The following is a 21,923-nucleotide window of genomic DNA, read 5'->3' on the forward strand; positions in this document are numbered from 1 at the left end:
CCGCCCCATAAAATGAACGTTTTCTCTTATGTCCCTTCTGTTATGATTTCAGAGTTCGGTTACAAGGTTCATTCCTCCGGCGACTTCTGCTCGGAAGCCGTCTGTTCTCTTTCCCTCACAGACATCGGCGGTAACAGCACTTCAGGTAAAAGAAGCGGCGTGCACCTGCCCTAAAAGGGGATTCCTGAAGTGATTTCTGCTTGAAAACCTTGCTTTTTTTCAGCGCCAGTGTTGGCGGGCAACATTTTACACAGGGGTTGCCCACCAGCTACTGTGGTGCAGAGTGCAGCATGGCAGGTGTGGGCAGTTGTGCAGCCAGCTTTGCAGGTACAGAGCATGTGGCCCCTCCGGAGGCAGACATAGCCCTCTGGGCTTCTGTGGTGACTGATGCGCGGTGTGCACTGCTCAGCCTCTCTAGCTGCAGGGCATGCTGGGACCTGTAGTCCCACACTGCTGATGAAACGGTCTTCGATAAAGTGACCACCATTGTCGTGCACGTATGTAATAACACAGCCCCGGACTACGCGTCCCAGGATGCTTTGCGGAAGGACCGACACATTCCAGAACTCCTGTCCAAAAACTTCTGTCTTTACTTCCCGGGCTCTTTAAGAGACGGCGTCATGACGAGCAGGGCGCCTCCTGATTGGTAGGGGCCCCCACCTCTCATTCCGGGGGGGTGGGGGTTAGTTAGATATTGGGGGAGGGGACAGAACCCCCCAGTCAGTTGTGAACAGAGGGAGAATTCAGTGTCAGTGAGCTGCAGCCTGCACGGGAGAAGCGCGGAGACCGGGAGCCACAGTGCAGGGGCTGCAGCATGGGCTGGCATGCATGGGCATCTCAGCAGTAGGGCAGGCTGGCATACATGGGCATCACTGGCATAGGGAAGTAGTGCAGCAGAGGAGACTTGTAGTGACTGACTGCTGCAGGGCTACTGCCAGGGTAATGCAAAGATGGAGGGGACCTGTACATAGTACAGCTACCACTTATCACCTCCATTCAGCCCTGAGCGCAGGAGCCTGCCACTGACAATAAGCCCCTACCTGCAGAGCACTGGCACAGGCAGTAAGATGAGAAGCCTGTACCCCTAAGACCTCCAGGTCCCAGCTGGTGGGCATCAGGCGAGCTGAGACTGACACCAGGTCACCCATAGTCTTCAGGGCACTGTATAGTGCCACTCTGGGCAGTGCCATATTCACCACATTTGGGGATGGGGTCATTGCTCCAGTTTTTGTTCCTGTGGCATGTGGTTTCTGGTGCCCGTGGTTTGGTACCTTTGTCAGATTTTTACCCATTTGGGCCACAACAAGGAGACTCTGTGACCCGCAGGCAGGACGATGGTGGATCTGGACTACTACCCATCTCCAGAGCCTTCACTTTTTTTGGAGACAAGCACAGCGGGCTTTATGTGAGTATAGCATGGATATTGAGCGTTAAAGCTGATCTGTCTCCAGATTTCACGATACAAACTGCGTACTCTGTTAAATAGACCTGTTAGACCTAATGAGGCTGGTGTACTTACTTTGAAAATCTATGTGAGAATGGCTGTGTAATCCTTTTGTGAAATTTCTCATTTATTAAAATGGGCAACTCATAAAATACTCATTTTCATTTGAGGATTATACAGCCAGGCATTTTCACCATAAGTACACCAGTCTCACCAGGTGTAAGATCTATTTAAAAATGTATTCAGTTTGTATTGTGAAATTTGGCATCAGATCCGCTTTAATGTTATTGTCAAAATCAAAGTCATTGATCAGCAACTGGCGGCTCTCCGGCTTTTCTGAGACTACAACTCCCAGCTGCAGACTGTGAGAGTATTCTGGAAGTTGTAGTTTCCCAACAGCTTGAGAGCGGAGAGACACCAGTCATTGCTGACATGTTTGAAAATATATGAAAAATATGTAATCCACTATAGCGATCTGGTCTTTGTGTTCTTCTGTACTCTGAACTGTATTCACATGACGTAGATCAGATCTATAGAAAGTTTTTCCAATTGAAATGTGTGAACAGGAACCAAACAATTGGATAAAAACAAACCTGCGCATGGCATGTCATACTGAATTAAATGGTTCAAACTAATATATATGTAGCCAATAGTGTCTATCTCAGGCTTTGCCAAATTATCTTGAAAGGTGCAGTAAGATAATAAAGGGGTTCTCTGGGAATTAAGATCACTGGAATGAGAGAGCAATAAAGCATGCTCCAATGGTTTTACATAAGGTTTTATCATGTTTTTTTTTTTTTTTTGCAAAACTTTAGCCAATTATTAGTTGAAATATTAAACGTGCTACAAATAGTCTTTTTTTTGTTTGTACCGTTTGTCTTCATATTTTGGAGTGTTTTGGGGTCCATGGCTAGCATGTTCAGGCTATCTTCTATACGACTTGTAAATAATAATCTTTATAATAATAATCTTTATTTTTATATAGCGCAGCGCTTTACATACATTATCGTCGCTGTCCCCATCAGGGCTCACAATCTAGATTCCCTATCAGGATGTCTTTGGAGTGTGGGAGGAAACCGGAGAACCTGGAGGAAACCCACACAAACACGGGGAGAACATACAAACTCCTTGCAGATGTTGTCCTTGGTTGGATTTGAACCCAGGACCCCAGTGGTGCAAGGCTGCAGTGCTAACCCTTTGCCACCGTGCTGCCCTGTAAATAAAAAAACACACTGCAGCAGTTTCAGACTTTAAAGTGCCACCCCAAAAAAACTTGCAAAAAGTTAATACAAAATTAAACTTTGTGTGAAGGAAACCTTAAAACAAGCATTGCCGCCTTTCCTCTGACAACTATGGCCACTGTTTATATACCAAATTCTACCAGAGGGGAGTCATGTAGACTCCTATAAGCTAGCGGCTACATTTATGAATTCAGAGATATTACAACCTTTTAAGAGGAAGATCAATATTTTCTTTATCCTCTATAAAACATACAGTTGCGCTCAAAAGTTTACATACCCCGGCAGAATTTTTCCTTTCTTGGCCTCGTTTCAGAGAATATGAATGATAACAAAAAAACTTTTTCTCCACTCATGGTTATGGGTGAAGCCATTTATTATCAAACTACTGTGCTTTCTCTTTTTAAATCTTAATGACAACCAAAAACATCCAAATGACCCTGATCAAAAGTTCACATACCCCAGTTCTTAATAATGTGTATTGCCCCCTCTAACATCAATGACAGCTTGAAGTCTTTTGTGGGGGTCGTGGATGAGGTTCTTTATTTTCTCAGATGATAAAGCTGCCCATTCTTCTTGGCAAAAAGCCTCCAGTTCCTGTAAATTCCTGGGTTGTCTATCACTACGCGCTTGAGATCTCCCCAGAGTGGCTCAATGATATTGATGTCAGGAGACTGAGATGGCCACTCCAGAACCTTCACTTTGTTCTGCTGTAGCCAATGACAGGTCGACTTGGCCTTGTGTTTTGGATCGTTGTCATGCTGGAACGTCCAAGTACGTCCCATGAGCAGCTTCCGGGATCATGAGTGCAAAATTGCTTCTAGTATTTGCTTATAACGTGCTGCATTCATCTTTCCTTAAACTTTTACCAAGTTTCCTGTGCCTTTGTAGCTCACACATCCCCAAAACATCAGCGATCCACCTCCGTGCTTTACTGTAGGAATGGTGTTCCTTTCATCATAGGCCTTGTTGACCTCTCTCCAAATGTAATGTTTATGGTTGTGGCCAAAAAGTTGAATTTAGATCTCATCACTCCAAATTACCTTGTACCAGAAGTTTTGAGGCTTGTCTCTGTGCTGTTTGGAGTGTTGTAGGTGAGATACTTTGTGGCATTTGCACAGTAATGGCTTTCTTCTGGCGACTCGAAAATTGCAGCCCATTTTTCTTCAAGTGCCTCCTTATTGTGCATCTTGAAACAGCCACACCGCTAGTTTTCAGAGAGTCCTGAATTTCAGCTGATGTTATTTGTGGGTTTTTCTTTGCATCACGAACAATTTTCCTGGCAGTTGTGGCTGAAATTTTTTTTGGTCTACCTGACCATGGTTTGTTTTTTATAGAGCCCCTGATTTTCCATTTGTTAATCACAGTTTGAACGCTGCTGACTGGCATTATTAATTCCTTGGATATCTTTTTGTATCTCTTTCCTGTGTCATACAGTTCAACTACCTTTTCCCGTAGATCCGTTGACAATTCTTTTGCTTTCCCCATGACTCACAATTCAGAAACGTCAGTGGCTGGATGAAGGATGCAAGAGTCTGTCTGAATCCCAGAAACTCACTCAGCTTTTATGCACACACACTGATTACAAGCAAACAGGTCACAGGTGCGGATGTTACCTTTAGTAGCTATTGAAACCCATTTGTGTCAAATTCTGAGCATGTTATCAGGTCAAAATCACCAGGGTATGTGAACTTTTGATCAGGGTCATTTGGATGTTTTTGGTTGTCATTAAGTTTTAAAAAGAGAAAACACAGTAGTTTGACAATAAATGGCTTCACCCAACCAATAACCATGAGTGGAGAAAAAGTTTTTTGTTATCATTCATTTTCTCTGAAACAAGGCCAAGAAAGGAAAAATTCTGCAGGGGTATGTAAACTTTTGAGCACAACTGTACACTGCATGATTGAATGGAAAGGAAAAAGAAAAATTATTTTACAGCGTAACCTTGAGATTTTGGCTAAGCGCTGTTAAAATGAGATAACCCTGAAAGTGGAGTCAGGTTTGAATTCAGCACTTCTGCCAACATAAAAGTAATATTCTACTTAGTTAGGGATCTACTCTTAGTTTTATTCATATTTCAGCCTACAGGTAATCTACTTCTTTCCCACAAATCACAGAGAATATTCTGACTCTTACATTGAGCTTTTGTCAAACTTGAAAAAGGCTCTAGATGTAAAAGCAAGAGACAGAATATGGACTTTCTATGATGGTATGGTGACCTCTACATTGATTTTTTTTGGTTGCTGAGGGAGGACCAATCTTGTTTTATGGACGTTGCAAAATTCAAGAAGATATTAGTTTAATATTATGGTGCCATTCCAATTGTATGTTTGTGCCATTTGTTGGGTTCTCACTTTGCACCTACAAATAGATAACTTGGCTTAAAGATATGAAGATGAATTAGTAAAGATCCTTGAGACCCTTCTCTTCAGTCTTTTTTACAGATTTCTATAAGTGAATTGTAGACTGAGATCTTCTTTAGAAGTATAGTTTGTGGAAGAAAGGCTGTCAGAAGGACCGATCAGCTGTAATCTCTAACTACTAAACACTTTAGTCCCACTGTTAATTGGTGGTCATACCTCGTGGACCTCAACTATGATACCTTCTGAAATATCTCAGTCATATAGCATCTAAAAGTGAAACCCTTTGTGAAGCATGTTACATAAAAAATGTTGGATGCCAAACATGTTCTTTAGTACCTCCACCCCCCCTCCCCCAAGTCCCATCCAGTAAGTGATACTATTTATTTTGAATACATGAATTCATAAAGTATTGTACAAACATTTTATTTAGGTATCTGAAACTCTAGAAGATGCTGGAATTAATATGAATCAATGGAAAAACAAAAGAGATTGTCTCATTATATATCTTCAGGAGCACACTGCTCCCCAGCTTTTCAGCTTCCTGCTGGCTGGGGCTTTGCGCTTGATGTAAAGCTGCCCACTGTCCCAAACTGAGTTCTGTCCAATGCTGCAACGTTGGAGGATGCAGCGATACTGAAGCTGGACAAATCTGACTAGCTTCAGAGCAATGATTGGCAAGATTTTGTAATCACTGCAGTCCTTATTTAGGAGACGGGCCAATGGATTGTACCGGAAAACATCTGCCTTTTCTAATAATGATTGCCTCTGAATCAAAAGTCACATAGCTGACTGCTTTGTCGACTACTGCAAGCTGTACATACAACCAAATGATCACTGTACTTATTGACGACTTACTCTCATTTGAGAATGTGATAAAAAATCGTCAAATCACTTTATTTAATAATTACAGGTGCATCTCACAAAATTAGAATGTCATCAAAAAGTTAATTTATTTCAGTTCTTCAATACAAAAAGTGAAACTCATATATAGAGTCATTACAAACAGAGTGATCTATTTCAAGTGTTTATTTCTGTTAATGTTGATGATTATGGCTTACAGCCAATGAAAACACAAAAGTCATTATCTCAGTAAATTAGAATACTTTATAACAACAGCTTGAAAAATTATTTTAAAATTCGAAATGTTGGCCTACTGAAATCTATGTTCATTAAATGCACTCAATACTATCCTATCGATAATCCGCCATCTGCTTGCCAGAATGAACTAATAGATCAGGTAGATGAAATAAAAGTTTAAAATGGCAGAATGCCCTTCTGCAAAGTGACGACTGAGTAGCCATTATTGGCTGATTTTGCCATAAATCTTCAGTCATAGAAGGCTAACAGATTTGTGTCACATCACTTTTTTGGTAGTCTACTCTCGGCAATTGTGAACGTTGTATCAATTGTTTTTAATGTAAACAAGGTTTGTTTGAGAATATAGAAAAATCTACACAGTATTATCCAGCGGTATATGTATAGGAGAACAGACATAATGTAACTATGTAGAAAATTGATAGCATGAACTATAGAGAACGATTCTTTCCTGGATGCTGTGGGCCAAGAGTCTGCATCGTACCTTCTCAGTAGCAAAGAAAAACTTTTTTTAGCACGCTTGTCTTCTCAGTCATCCTCATCTAATGTGCCCATATTTCTGTGTATTTTTTAAAGCAATGATCATGGACTCTCATCTTATTTGTTTGCAAAGTGTGATCCAGCCTCTGAATGAGCCAACTAGAAAGTTATGTATTTCTGTTAAATTGTGTTTAAAGGGAATGTTTCATCAGGAAATGACTAATTTTTTTTAAATAGTTTTTGTGTTAAATGTATTTTTTTGGCGATATGGTTTGTTTTCATATCATGATCTTTATTAAAAAGAAAACTTCTAAATATTGCAATTTTCACTATGGCCACTGGGGCATTTTTAGACTCTTACCTTCCTGTTGTTTCAGGAATTAACACATGTACATAGCCACAATGGTCAGGCCTACACCCTATCTTTTGGATCCAGGTATCAAATGAGCGTGTGCAAGAGTTGTTCTGAAGGGAGAGGGAGCACGGTCAGTTGTGACATCCCCTATTGTGAATGGTGGATCATGTGTTATCAGCTGTGTATAGAGGTATTACCTGTCATTGTAATCCTGCCTCTAATGATAAAGAGCCTGCTGAAAACTCTTTCTGAAAGAACATGAAGAATGAGTTTTAAAAAGCCCTAGTGGCCAGTATGAAAACTGCAAGATTACTACTGTTTATTTTTAATGAAAATCTTGTTATGAAAGAGAAAATATTGCCAAAAATTGTTAAATTATACATGTAACACAAAGGCCTGATTTAAACAATTGTGCAAATATTTTAGTTTAATCAGATTAGCGATAAAATGTTTTTCAATTTCACGGTATTATATGAACATTATATGAACATGAATATTATATGCATTTGGAATAATAACGAATATGTACCCGCTCCAACTGCTTCTGAACAGTTGCCTCGGAACACAATCAGCCAATCACTGAGAGTTACCCGTTTAGGACTTCAATTTCCACTTCTCCATGTTGTCGGTCTATTCCTTGAGCGAGTGAACAATTTATATTACACAATTTTTTAGAGATGAATGAGAATTTTTTTTTGTTCTCCTAAACATTTTCATGCATTAAGAACTAACGTTTTTGGACACCTCATTCAGTTGATCAGCATATTTACATTACATAATCATTGTGAAAGATGGATGGGACATCATTAACGTTAGACTCTGGCAGATATCGGCCAGTGTAAATGCACCTGAACTTTGCCTGTGGCATCCATACATATATTCTTTTTATACTTCTAAGGCTATGTGCCCACGTTGCGGAAATGAAGCATATTTTTTACGCTTCTCCCTGGCGGGAAAATCGCATGCGGATTTTACATGCGGTTTTCCCGCCAGGTAGAAGCGTTTGTGAGTAGTGTTGAGCATTCCGATACTGAAATATCGGGTATCGGCCGATATTCACTGTATCGGAATTCCGATACTTAATTCCGATACTTTTATAATATCGAATACCGGAATCGGAAGTTCCCATAATGCCTGCGCTCTGCAGTGTCTGTGAAGGATGACAAGCTGGATGGCAGCGCTCAGCTGCGATCCAGCTTGTCATCAGAATGCCATCCCAGCGTGGGAGAATTCTCCTGATTGTTTAAAAGCCGGCGGGCGGTAAAAAGCCGCCGGCTTTTAAACAATCACACAGCCCCATACTGCTTCCCCGCAGCCTCCCACCCCGATCCTCCGCTCCCCTCGCCACCTCCAATCCCAATCGTAAATTAGGACCGGGCGGGGAGCGCAGCACCAAGGAGCGAAGGACCCGGGCGGGGAAGCCGGCAGTGAAAAGACTTCACCGCCGGCTTTCCCGTTCTGTGCTGCGCTTTCCCGCCGGTTATTTCAAATGAACAGCTGAGGTATCAGGTGATGCCGATCAGCTGTTCATTTGAAGTAGCCGCGGTGCCCTCAGAGGGTTCATGTGAGTTCATGCTTGACTGCATGAACTCACATGAACTTTCCCACGGCCGCACAGGTCAGCCTCACCTCCCAGACCCGTCATGATTAGTGTGTGCGGGGTGTGTGTGTGTGCGGGGTGTGTGTGCGGGGTGTGTGTGTGCGGGGTGTGTGTGTGTGCGGGGTGTGTGTGCGGGGTGTCTGTGCGTGCAGGCAGACATAGGCCGATGTGACACTACTACTCCCATCGGCCTATGTCTGTCCCCCGTCCACTCGTGCCAGCAGGATCAGCTCGATGGGAGCAGTAGTTCCCATCAGCCTGATCCTGCTATATAAATTGCCCTACTGTGTCCCCAATAAATGTTAGATACATGTCATTGGTGGCCAGTGGTTACCTAAAAGAAATTAGTTTATACATTACCTGTCCCCGCCGATCGTCACCTAAAAAAAAAAGTAAAAAATAAAAAACTACACCTATACTCACCTAGACACCTAATTCCCCGAAGCCATCGATCTCCTGTAATAAAATATAAAATAATAAACCACAACCTTATCCTTACCCCTCCGTAGCAGTCCACGAGTGTCCCACGAAGATCTCCAGTTCAGAGCAGCCACATAGAATGTGACCGCTCTGAACCGCTGCCGCCGCTAGAATGACGGGGCCGTAAGGGTTCACCAGAGTTAAGGCAGCGCTGCTCCGGTTAGCTGCTTTACGGCACTGCTGTATCGTGAGAAATTCCCACGGTACAGCACTGCCGTAAAGGAGGTCTCCGGAGCTGCGCTGCCTGAATGCACTCCGGTAACCTCAGTCAGTGGCTCCCGCTGCCGGGAGCGGACGTGTTCCCGGCAGCGTGAGCTTACAGCAGCCATGCACAGCTGTCACCATCTCCAGATGTGACAGCTGTGCATGGGAGATCAGCGCAGGAACGTGGACAGGTAACTATTTTTTTTTAGTAAACTAAGAATTAAATAAAATGGTGTTTTATTTCAAATAAATTATTTTTTTCTGGGTGTAGTGTGTTTTTTCTTTTTAACACTTTGTAGGTTAGTAATGGGGGTGTCTTATAGACACCCATCATTACTAACCTGGGCTTCATGGCAGCTGGCGCTGACATGAACCCCACCACTATTACCCCCTGCCACCGCACCAGGGCAGCGTGGAAGAGCGAGGCTAAGTGCCAGAATTGGCGCATCCTATGGATGCGCCATTTCTGGGGCGGCTGACGGCTGGTGTTTCTAGCCTGGGAGGGGGCCAATATTCATGGCACCCTTCCTGAGCTATTAATATCAGCCCCCAGCTGTCTGCCTAGCCTTTGCTAGCTATTAAAATAGGGGGGACCCCACGTCATTTTTTTTGGGGGGGTCCCCCATTTTAATAGCTAGTAAAGGCTAGGTATTCAGCTGGGGGCTGATATTAGTAGCCTGGGAAGCTCCGTGGGTTTTACCCCCTTCCCAGGCTTCAAACATCTGCCCCAGCCGTCTGCTTAACCTCCGCTAGAGACTAAAATTATGGGGGATCCCACGCCATTTTTTTTTAAAATAAATCCTTTATTTTAACACTAAATGACATTTGAGGACTTAATAAAGATGCAGTCCCTAAATTATTATTTATTTTTTAATAAATTTTTCCCAAAACTTTTGACGTGGGCTTCGCCATATTTTTGTATGCCAGCCAGGTACAGCATCCAGCTTCTATGAACGCGCCATTTTCCGGGGCGGCCGCGGACTGCAATTTTCAGCGGGGGGCAGAAAGCTTGGGCCTCCCTGCGCTGCAGATTCCATCCCCCAGCTGCCTAGTTGTACCTGGCTGGACACAAAAATAGGGAGAAGCCCCACGTTTTTTTTTTTTTAATTATTTCATGAAATTCATGGAATAATTAAGAAAAAAAGGGCTTCCCTATATTGTTGTGTCTGGCCAGGTACAAATAGGCAGCTGGTGGTTGGGGGCAGCCCGTTCCTGCCTGCTGTACCTGGCTGGACACAAATATAGTGTGAAGCCCCACGTCAATTTTTTTTTAATTATTTCAGGAAATTCATGAAATAATTAAAAAAAAATTATGTGGGGCTTCGCCCTATATTTGTGTCCAGTCAGGTACAGCAGGCAGGAACGGGCTGCCCCCAACCACCAGCTGCCTATTTGTACCTGGCCGGACACAACAATATAGGGAAGCCCTTTTTTTCTTAATTATTCCATGAATTTCATGAAATAATTAAAAAAAAATTGACGTGGGGCTTCGCACTATATTTGTGTCCAGCCAGGTACAGCAGGCAGGAACGGGCTGCCCCCAACCACCAGCTGCCTATTTGTACCTGGTTGGACACAACAATATAGGGAAGCCCTTTTTTTCTTAATTATTTCATGAATTTCATGAAATAATTAAAAAAAAAAAATACGTGAAGCTTCTCCCTATTTTTGTGTCCAGCCAGGTACAACTAGGCAGCTGGGGGATGGAATCTGCAGCGCAGGGAGGCCCAAGCTTTCTCCCCCCCCCCCCCCCCCCGCTGAAAATTGCAGTCCGCAGCCACCCCGGAAAATGGCGCGTTCATAGAAGCTGGATGCTGTACCTGGCTGGCATACAAAAATATGGCGAAGCCCACGTCAAAAGTTTTGGGAAAAATTAATTAAAAAATAAATAATAATTTAGGGACTGCATCTTTATTAACTCCTCAAATGTCATTTAGTGTTAAAATAAAGGATTTATTTTAAAAAAAATTGACGTGGGGCTTCGCCCTATATTTGTGTCCAGCCAGGTACAGCAGGCAGGAATGGGCTGCCCCCAACCACCAGCTGCCTATTTGTACCTGGTTGGACACAACAATATAGGGAAGCCCTTTTTTTCTTAATTATTCCATGAATTTCATGAAATAATTAAAAAAAAAAATGCTTGGGGCTTCGCCCTATTTTTGTGTCCAGCCAGATACAACTATGCAGCTGGGGGCTGGAATCCGCAGCGCAGGGAGACCCAAGCTTTCTGGGCCACCCCGCTGCAAATTGCAGTCCGCAGCCGCCCCAGAAAATGGCGCGTTCATTGAAGCGCCATCTTCTGGCGCTGTACCCAACTCATCCAGGGCCCTGGTGCGGTGGCTCACTGGGTAATAAAGGGGTTAAGGCCAGCTTGGTATTATCAGCTGGCCCTAAGCCCAAAATTCATGGGGTCACGCCAATATTAGACATGACCACCATGAATTTCTAGTAAAGTATTTAAAAAAACACAACACCCAGAAAAAAGTCCTTTAATTGAAATAAACACACAATTCTTTATTGTTCTAAATTAAACCATACTTACCATCACGCCCATTCCAGCTGAAGCCAACGATCTCCTGCAATAAAAGTAAAATAATAAAGCAACCTCATCCTTACCTTTCCATGGCTCCCACGACAGCTTCAGCTCTGCTACATCGAGATGACAGGCTGGACCGCAGCAGAACGCTGCCATCCATCCTGTCATCCCGCAGACACTGAGAAGCACAGGCATGCTTGTGCTCCTCAATGTCTGGCTGTGACGGCATAAAGATGAGCCGAGGTCATGTCCAATGAACTCAGCTCACCTCATGTACGTCACTGACAGCGTGGGAAAATTCTCCTGCACTCAGCACTTCAGCGTGAGAATTTTCCCACACTGTCAGTGACGTGCATGAGGTGAGCTGAGTTCATTGGACATGACCTCACCTCATGCACGTCACTGACAGCGTGGGAGAATTCTCACGCTGAAGCGCTGAGTGCAGGAGAACTTTCCCACGCTGTCAGTGACGTGCATGAGGTGAGCTGAGTTCATTGGACATGAACTCGGCTCATCTGGATGACGTCACAGAGAGACACTGAGGAGCGCAAGCATGCCTGCGCTTCTCAGTGTCCGCGGGATGACAGGCTGGATGGCAGCTTTCTGCTGCGGTCCATCCTGTCATCTCGATGTAGCAGAGCTGGAGCTGTCCTGGGAACCATGGAAAGGTAAGGATGAGGTTGCTTTATTATTTTTCTTTTATTGCAGGAGATCGTTGGCTTCAGCTGGAATGGGCGTGATGGTAAGTATGGTTTAATTTAGAACAATAAAGAATTGTGTCTTTATTTCAATTAAAGGACTTTACTCTGGGTGTTTGTGTTTTCTTTTAACTTTGACTATGGGGTTAGTAATGGGGGTGTCTTATAGACGCCTCTCCATTACTAACCTGGGCTTGATGTCAGCTGGCATTATAAGCTGACATCAACCCCAACCCTATTACCCCCTGCCACCGCACCAGGGCAGCGTGGAAGAGCGAGGCTAAGTGCCAGAATTGGCGCATCCTATGGATGCGCCATTTCTGGGGCGGCTGACGGCTGGTGTTTCTAGCCTGGGAGGGGGCCAATATTCATGGCACCCTTCCTGGGCTATTAATATCAGCCCCCAGCTGTCTGCCTAGCCTGTGCTAGCTATTAAATTAGGGGGGACCCCACGTTATTTTTTTGGGGGGGTTCCCCCATTTTAATAGCTAGTAAAGGCTAGGTATTCAGCTGGGGGCTGATATTAGTAGCCTGGGAAGCTCCGTGGGTATTACCCCCTTCCCAGGCTTCAAACATTTGCCCCAGCTGTCTGCTTAACCTCCGCTAGAGCCTAAAATTAAGGGGAACCCCACGCCAATTTTTTTTTAAATAAATCCTTTATTTTAACACTAAATGACAAGTACAGTAATCAACACTGTCACTGTACTTCATATATATGTGACTGACATGTTTCTATCTATCTAATCTGTGTGATGCTCTATCTTTCTGTTCTAAATTGTCGGGTACAGATGCTGAATTGCCGGCCGGCTTTCTTAAAGAGACGGTGCATGAAAACACTATTATTTTTTTAAATAAATCCTTTACACTAAATGACAAGTACAGTAAGCAACACTGTCACTGTACTTCATATATATGTGACTGACATGTTTCTATCTATCTAATCTATGTGTGAAGCTCTATTCTTTCTGTTATAAATTGTCGGGTACCGCTGCTGAATTGCCGGCCGGCTTTCTTAAAGAGACGGTGCACGAAAACACTAATATTTTTTTTAATAAATCCTTTACACTAAATGACAAGTACAGTAAGCAACACTGTCACTGTACTTCATATATATGTGACTGACATGTTTCTATCTATCTAATCTATGTGTGATGCTCTATTCTTTCTGTTGTAAATTGTCGGGTACCGGTGTATGCCGCTGATGAATTGCCGGCTTTTCATGTCATTCTACATTATTCTTAGTTGTTTTACTTCATGTAGAATTAACCTACAAGGAAAGAAAGGGTTTATTTTCATTCCGATATTTGTGTCCCATTGACTTGCATTGGTTTCCGGTATCGGAATCGGCGATATCCGATACTTTTTGGGTATCGGCCCGATCCAATCCGATACGATATTTCCTGATATCGGAAGGTATCGCTCAACACTATTTGTGAGGCGTCTTTGCAGCGTCTTTGCATGCATTTCCGCATGTGGGTTATCAAGCACTTCTCCAAGTGATTTAAGCATCACTTGGAAAAGTGCTTGACAACTTGTTCACACTATATAAATCCATGCAACCGCATGGATTTATATAGTGTGACCAAGTAATAGTTAAAAAAAAAGAATCAGAATGGTAAAAAATAAAAAAATAAAGTTTATACTCACCTACCGATGCATTCTCTGCACCGTCCGGAGTCTTGAGCTGCTCACGCTGTTGTGTGCAGGACCTTCGGTGACGTCATTGAGTCATGTGATGGGTCACATGACTCAATGACGTGGCAGGTCCTTCACACACCTCGCGACGGCGGGAAAACACCGGGAAGACATCAGAAGATAAGTATAAACTTTATTTTTTCTTTTTTTTTACAGGTTCTTTGGTACCCAGGTCTGGATGAGAGTCTCCTCTCCTCCAGACTTGGGTACCATCCGCATGCGGAAACGCAAAATTAATGAACATGCTGCGGATTTTTGACCGCAGCATATACGCAGCATGGGCATTGACATTGCGGAATGCCATTGGGGACCATGGGGTGCGGATATACATGCTTTTTACACGCGTTTACGCTGCGGAAATTCCGCAGCATATACGCTTGTAATACGCAACATGGGCACGCAGCCTTACAGGGTTAAAATTCCTACTGTCCAAAATACAAATGTTTGGTGAACACATCTGAGGCAACTAGACAATCTGTCTATCATTTCCAGAGTTTCCACATTAATGTACTTCACATTGTTTTGCCAAGTTATGTGAGAAATGTAAAAAATAGGGGTATTGTTAGTCTAGAGCAGGGGTGTCCAACCTTTTGGAACCTGTGGGCCCTATTGGAAAAAGAAGAGTTGTCTTGGGCCGCACACTAAAGATATGGTCCACTACAATGTATATGGTGCACATCAATTTGAGCCTTTCAAATAAGTCTTTTAGCAAAAACCTTCTGTTGACATATTTGCCCCTGAGTGGCGCTATTGCTGCTCGCTCAGTCCCGATCACGTGACCCGCAGCTGCCGCTGTAGAAGCTTTCCCTCTCTCCTCTGCTTTCAATGGCAGAGCCCTGCAAGCGCGCGCTGGATACTGGAGTGTGACGTGCGGTGAAACACCGCCCATAGCCCTGTCAATCAGGGGAAGTGAGTGAGACTGGGTCACGCCTCGGTGATGCAAGGTCAACTTCCAGAGTCCGAAAGTTGACATGACATCAACAGATGACAGCGGCGGCTGCAGCCGGGGATCACGTGATCAGGACTGAGCGAGCAGCGATACCGCCTCTTAGAGGAAAATATGTCAACATAAGGTATTTGCAAAAATACTTATTTGAAAAGTTTAAATTGATGTGCACAATAAACATTGTAGTGGACCACCTCTTTAACGTGCGGCCCAAGACAACTCTTCTTGTTGAACAAAAAGCATGTTCAAGCGCGTTTAAAGTTTAGTCAACTATATTTAGACAAGTGTATGATATTGATGACCTATACACTCATCAATATAAGGTCATTGGGGGTCTAACACATGGTGCCCATCATATCCGCATATTTTCCACCAATTTTGGAACACCATTTTGTTTATTCTATTCTTATGTCATCAATTCTGCACATACTCTTTTTAGCAGTTAGAACTCAGTTTTTTGTTTAACATTGAAATAAAACTCCCAACTACTAGTGCATACCACGTATAAATTGAGCACAATGGTAAAACAGTGTGCAGTGAGCTTATCGGCTCCCTGTAGTGGAGGCTGCAATGAGGCAAGTGTTTTTAACTGCACTTGAGGTGTATAAAGTGGATTTGGAGCTCTGACCATTTACAGTGGCTTTCGAAAGTATTTACCACCTTGGCTTTTTACCTATTTTGTTACATTACAAACTGTGTTTAAATATTTTTGTAATAGAATTAGTGTGTGATGCATCAGCACTAAATAGTCTAAATTGGTGAAGTGAGAAAAATATAGGCATAAATTAAATTTATGGGATCAAATAACTAAAAATTGGCATGTGCATATGAATTCACCCATTTTGCTATGAAGCCCCTAAAAATTTCTGGTGCAAGCAATTACCTTCATAAGTCACATTCTTACTGAAAGGAAGTCCACCTGTGTGCAATCTAAGTGTCACATGGTCTGTCAGTATATACACTTTATCTTTTCTGAAAGGCCACAGAGGCTGCAACACCATTAAGTCAGAGGCACCACTAATCGAACAACACCATGAAGACCAATGAGATCTCCAAACAAGTCAGGGACAAAGCTGTTGAGAAGTACATGTCAAGGTTGGGTTATAAAAAAAAAAAATCCCAATCTCTAAAGATCGCCCAAATCCATTATCATCAAATGGAAAGAACATGATACCACAACAGACCTGCCAAGAGAGGACCGCCCACCAAAACTCTGTGGCCCGGCAAGGAGGGCATTAATCAAAGAGGCAGCACAGAGACCAAAGGTAACCTTGAAGGCGCTGCAGAGTTCCCAAACAGAGTTTGGAGTATCTGTCCATATGACCACAATGAGCTGTACACTCCATAGAGGTGGCCTTTATGGAAGAAGGGGCAGAAAAAAGCCTTTACTTACACACACAAATTGTAAGGCTCATTTTGTGGTTGTCAAAAGACATTTGGGAGGCTCCCCAAATGTATGGATGAAAGTGCTGTGGTTAGATGAGGCCAAAATTGAACTTTTTGCCTACCAAGGTAAATGGTGTGTCTGGCGCCAAACTAACACAGCTCATCATCCCAGAAACAACATTCCCACAGTGAAACATGGTGGTGGCAGCATCATGCTGTGGGGATTTTTTTGGCAGCAGGGACAAGGAAAATGTTCCAAGTCGAGGGGAAGATGGATGGTGCAAAATACAGGGATATTCTTGAGCAAAACCTATTTCAGTCTGTCAGTGATCTGAGACTGGGACGGAGGTTCACCTTTACAGCAAGACAATGACCCAAAGCATACTGCTAAAGCAACACTCGAGTGGTTTAAGGTGAAATGTGTAAATATTTTGGAGTGGCCTAGTCAAAGCCCAGACCTTAATCCTTTTGAGATTCTGTGGTCAGACTTGAAGATTGATGCTCTTCAGAGGAAAGCATCTAACTTGAAGGAGCAAGAGCAGTTTTGTCTTCAGGAATGGGCAAAAATCCCAGTGGCAAGATGTGGAAATCTCAAAGAGACTTATCCAAAGTCACTTGCAGCTGTAATTGCAGCAAAAGGAGGCTCTGCAAAGTTCTGACTTTAGTGAATAGTTATGCACACTGAAGTTTTCAGTTATTTTGTCTTATTTGTTTGCTTCACAATAAAAAGAAAACCAAATGTTCAAAGTTGTAGGCATGTTCTTTACATGAACTGATACCAACCCTCAAAACAGTGAAATTCCAGGTTGTGAGGTAGCAAAACACGAAAAATGCGTGGGGGTGAATACTTTTGCAAGCCATTGTATAAGATACATTAAGAAATCATTCAGCACAGGAGCTAAAAAAGCATGATAATACAGGGTGGAGAGACACTTTTAAGTATGTTAGTATCCATAGATACCAAGTATTCATAGACCCTGATCCAAGTGATGTATCACTTAGTTTACTAGGTCCACCAGCTGTGATACAAATACTGTTTTCTCTGCTGTAGATCTAGCAGAGCTCTGAATGCTGAGCTCTGTGTAACCCCGCCCACACCACTGATTGACAGAAAACTGCAAATCATTGGTGGGTCAGGGCCATACAGAACAAGTTGACCTAGAGGCACATGGGCAGCTAGTCCTGTAGTGATAATCTGCTGACAAAACACTGATTTTATTGCATGACCTATAAGTCTCCTTGCACTGGCATGTCAGGCATGTCCTGCTCCACAAGAAGAAATGTTTCTCCATAAACCCAAGTCAGAGGTTTCTCATAAAGCCAAATCAGATCTCATACTTTGCACTAAGGAGGGGCATCACCCCAAAATACATGTCTGCAAATTGAGATTTTGATTTGACTTTTATCCAAAGTCATGTGACAAGGCCTGTTAAAGGGTCGATATTAACTTTTAGGATTGCTGCTTCCTATAGGTGGCACTAGAATTCAAGTCCTCTTCCTCTCTGAAAATACAGTTTGTACACTGATTTTAATGAAACAGTAAAACACAGTCTAGTAAGTGACACATCACTGTAATCGGGGTCTCTGTCCCTACATTATGCTGCTCTCAGATTACATAGCATAAACCTGCTGACAGGTAACTTTTAGAGAGAAAAATTAAAATATATATAAATAAAACAGAAATATGTGAAGGAGTGTTTTTGGCTCACTATACTGGAGATAACTGGAACTTTGAGTATATTGTTCATTTCGTCCTTTCCTCAACAGACCTCCTGTGAACTATATAAAAAAATTTAAATGAAAGGTAATTTGATCATGAATGAATGAATGAATAAAGACGCTGATGAAGTGCCCGACTGTATTCTTATAGAATGTGACTTCAGGATGTGCAGTTGTCTCCCGGACTGTACTCTGGGGACTCTGGACAGAAGTGGTGTCACAATGTACAAGATGTGATTTGGAGGTATGATAACATTCAGGGAATCTTGGACATTATACTTGTACAACAGCTGCTGAGCTAAACATTGAGGATTAGCGGCGAGGAGTGACTTGTAAATTTTCAACAAATCCAAAATCAAGGAGTTTATAGTTTGTTGCAACATCCTGACATGTAGAATTTTTTTTCATTTTATTTCTTGTGTTATGTTCAAATCGTGACTCAAACAACCATGTTCATTTTGTGCACAATGGAGTAATACTCTAGGGAGCTGATGGGTTAAAGCCGCTGTGCCAGAAAAGAGAGGGAGATGGAGGATAGTGGGTGGAGGGGAGCAGGGTCTTCTCCATGTGACCTTGCTGTAAAACAATTTATAAGCTTATGCAACAATGTATAAAACAAACTGGTCTACTGAAAACAATTTGTACTGATTATGCAATTCAAGTCCCTACAGTTTTTCCTTTTACTATTTTTTTCTTTTGAATTTAATTTTTTTATTTTTTTTTTTACAAATTGACTAAGTCCTTGGAGTGGTGGAACTCGATCCAGATGTAAATGACTGGATGTAGAGGATCTTACCAATTCATAGATTAGAAACACATATACATTTTAATCTTCAAAGCCAAATGTTCTCTAGCTGTACACACAGAGAACTTTATGTATACAGAAGCTTTTGTATACATCCCAGAGACTAGGGTTAAATGAACTGTTAGTCTACATTTCTCTACCAATTGTGTATGTAAGATTTATGGAATGTTTTTCTGCAAAAACAATGTTGAAACATGAAGTTATCTGTGGAAATTATTTTTTGTACAGTACAGACCAAAAGTTTGGACATGAAGAGAATGCCAAGAGTGTGCAAAGCAGTCATCAAAGCTAAAGGTGGCTACTTTGAAGAACCTAGAATATAAGACATATTTTCAGATGTTTCACACTTTTTTGTTAAGTATATAATTCCACATGTGTTAATTCATAGTTTTGATGCCTTCAGTGTGAATGTACAATTTTCAAAGTCATGAAAATACAGGAAAATGTTTAAATGAGAAGGTGTGTCCAAACTTTTGGTCTGTACTGTATGTACCTCATACAGTGTAGAAGACATGGCAGTCTTGATGTTGCCATGCACATTATACAAATAACAGCCACTCGCACCGATATTTGTGTATGGGGTGTCCTGATTTCCCTCTGATGGTTGATTCTGTAGAGAAAAAAGGATTAGGCATGTTGATGTCAACCTGCACCCAACATGGTCATAGAAACTCATATCTTTATCCTTCTCTGTGCCAAGTTATGACCAGATGAAAGTTCAGCTGAACTTTTAGTTTAGAAGAAAAAAAAATCCCCAACACCTTTAAAGAGGTTGTCCACTACTTTTATATTGATGGCCTATCTTTAGGATAGGCCATCAATGTCTGATCGGTCGCGGTCCGGCACCCCCGCCGATCAGCTGTTATCGGTGGCGGCGGACGCTGGCCGGGAGTATGTACTTGCCAAGCTTGGCTGTCTACTTGTAGTGTGGGTGCTGGGTGTCGGACCCGGCCAATCAAACATTGATGGCCTATCCTAAGGGTAGAGTATCAATATAAAAGTAGTGGACAACTTCTTTAAGTTGTAATTTTCTGGGCAAGAGTCAAGGTCTTGGAACTTTATTCTGTTTGGCTATGATTCAGTGATTAGTTATACTCTTCCAGTTAGTAAACATTCACCTTTGAATTCCATTTTGTTAAAAACGTATAGCTCCAATATTTTGTTTTGATCAAACACTTAGTAAATTTGAGTAATTAGTTTTTTTTTTATCCAAAGCTTTTAAATTCGTTGCATAGACAAAGATTTATAGAGTTTTCCAGTTCTTTTGAATTGATGCATTCTTTATCATAAGCTATCAATATTAGATTGGCGGTCGTAGCAAGGGTTTTTTAAGTTTTTAAAATGAATGCCTATCCGGGAACTTGTTAGGCGATTCATTCTTCCCAAACCGCAGGCGGCATGAATCACAGCATGACTGCACAATTGCATCCAGCTATATTATGCTCTGAAACTACAGAGATCTGTCCAGGGACCATAGCTGGAGACCAGTCTAGTCCAGCCCCATCCTCAGCTGCTCTCCGATGCTGCTACATGTGATTGACAGGTCTCTTCTTTGTGTGTACATAGCAATAATATAATAATACATTAATATACCTGCCTGCAATTGTGCAGCCAGGCTGCGATTCATGCTGCCCACGGTTTAGGCAGCATGAATCACCTGAGAGGTTCCCTTTAGTACAAGCCTTCAGTATTCGATTGGCATTTCTTGCTTCATGGCAGCTCTGTCAACCAGATGCTTGAAGGGGCCGGATCTTCATGAAGTTTTGGTATTGCAATCAAGTTCTATCCACTAGAATATAACAAGCTGTAATGCCAGGCAGAGCTGCCACAAAATGGCATCATGCTTGATAAATATGGCCCTTTGAAACAGCTGAACATTGGGGTATGCTGAGAATTGGACCTTTGCCAATCTAGTATTGATGGCCTGTTATAACGATAGGCCATTATTTTTAAAAGGAAACTGTCAGGAGCTTGCTTTTCAGCGTTGCTTGATCATAAAAGACAAGTTCAATGCTGAATTCCGGCTAGTGAATCAATGCACTGCTTGGCATTGGTTCCCTGTGTTCATTGACATCTCTTCTATGCGTCTATTCTCCGCTGTCACATATTAAAACGCACAACTAGGCTACTTGATCATAGCTCAACCAGAGCTAGAAATCAAGTAACATACTATGGAGAAGTGCTGTATGTAATAAAAGTATTGCAGATGTCCCCTGACTTTTATGATCAGTTTGGCTGAATTTAGTACTTTGTATTATATGCTGATTCATTAAAGTTATGTGAGTCAATTCATCAAACCGTTTCCACCAGAATTCTGGCATAAAACTGTTTGAAATGTTCCAAAATTTTTGTGCGACTCATCGTTGTGCAAAAATGTTGTGACTTTTAGTGTTTTTACTCCATTCTCAGCCAGGTCTGCCAACGTTTTGAAAAGTGGGTGTAGTTTCACTGTAGGGGCATGGCCAAGCACTTCCAACGAATTCATCATAACTTATCCCACAAAGGTGGCGCGAATTAGGACGGAAATGTACGCCAGTCACTGACTTGTGTACAATTCTTGTGATTGCACACAACAGATGACAGATGCAAAAAATTCATTAAGAGGTGTGCACCGCAGAATGCCAGTTTTGATTAATTGTGGGCCAAAGTCTTACTAGTGAGTTGGTACTCTACTCTGTGCTCTTGCCAGGTAGAAGCTGTGCGCGCCCACCTCCCGAGCTGCACATTTCTTAGTGTTTTTTTGAGCAATCGATGGGGAGAGTCAAGGCCTACCTCCTCAAAGGTCTTCAGACAATTAAAGTGCCTGAAAATATAAAAAAAAATGTTAAAACTTTAGTTATCTGCAGTCTAATGGCACATTCACACAACAGTACTTCTCA

General features: G+C 42.3%; 1 protein-coding gene across 3 annotated transcripts in view; it reads left to right on the forward strand.

The window, feature by feature from the left end:
• Nucleotides 1–564: 564 nt before the first annotated feature.
• The window catches only part of SNED1 (sushi, nidogen and EGF like domains 1), a 199,539-nt gene continuing 178,180 nt past the window's right edge, over nucleotides 565–21,923 (forward strand). For 2 of the 3 annotated variants that reach the window (XM_073674535.1, XM_073674537.1), the window contains exon 1: nucleotides 566–1,405. In XM_073674535.1, the coding sequence (XP_073530636.1) occupies nucleotides 1,208–1,405 (198 nt within the window). In that variant the 5' untranslated portion in view covers nucleotides 566–1,207. Of the gene's footprint in view, nucleotides 1,406–21,923 lie in introns of all 3 variants that reach the window. The other variant, XM_073674536.1, reaches the window with a different exon arrangement.

Source organism: Phyllobates terribilis, unplaced genomic scaffold (genome assembly GCF_046119375.1).
Source record: "Phyllobates terribilis strain yellow unplaced genomic scaffold, ASM4611937v1 Scaffold_3__8_contigs__length_932513732, whole genome shotgun sequence".
NCBI classification, from domain to species: domain Eukaryota; kingdom Metazoa; phylum Chordata; class Amphibia; order Anura; family Dendrobatidae; genus Phyllobates; species Phyllobates terribilis.